Raw genomic sequence first — 356 nt, 5'->3', positions numbered from 1 at the left:
TTCAACGTGAAGAACGTCGCTGTTAAGGATCTCAAGCGTGGTTATGTTGCCTCTAACTCTAAAGATGATCCTGCCAAGGAAGCTGCCAACTTCACCTCCCAGGTCATCATCATGAATCACCCTGGTCAGATTGGAAATGGATATGCCCCGGTGCTTGATTGTCACACTTCCCACATTGCTGTTAAGTTTGCTGAACTTGTGACCAAGATTGACAGGCGGTCTGGTAAGGAGCTTGAGAAGGAGCCCAAGTTCTTGAAGAATGGAGATGCTGGTCTTGTTAAGATGGTTCCCACCAAGCCCATGGTGGTGGAGACTTTCTCCGAGTACCCACCTCTTGGTCGTTTTGCTGTTCGTGA

General features: G+C 48.6%; 1 protein-coding gene across 1 annotated transcript; it reads left to right on the top strand.

The window, feature by feature from the left end:
* Positions 1-6: 6 nt before the first annotated feature.
* Positions 7-352, top strand: LOC105155347 (elongation factor 1-alpha; the record flags this gene model as incomplete). The annotated part of the gene is made up of 1 exon (XM_011071215.2): positions 7-352. A coding segment is annotated over exon 1 (241 nt), but the record flags the coding sequence as incomplete, so codon positions are not given.
* Positions 353-356: the final 4 nt, after the last annotated feature.

Source organism: Sesamum indicum, unplaced genomic scaffold (genome assembly GCF_000512975.1).
Source record: "Sesamum indicum cultivar Zhongzhi No. 13 unplaced genomic scaffold, S_indicum_v1.0 C05314, whole genome shotgun sequence".
Taxonomy (NCBI): Eukaryota; Viridiplantae; Streptophyta; class Magnoliopsida; order Lamiales; family Pedaliaceae; genus Sesamum; species Sesamum indicum.
This window is presented reverse-complemented; position numbering and strand designations above follow the sequence as displayed.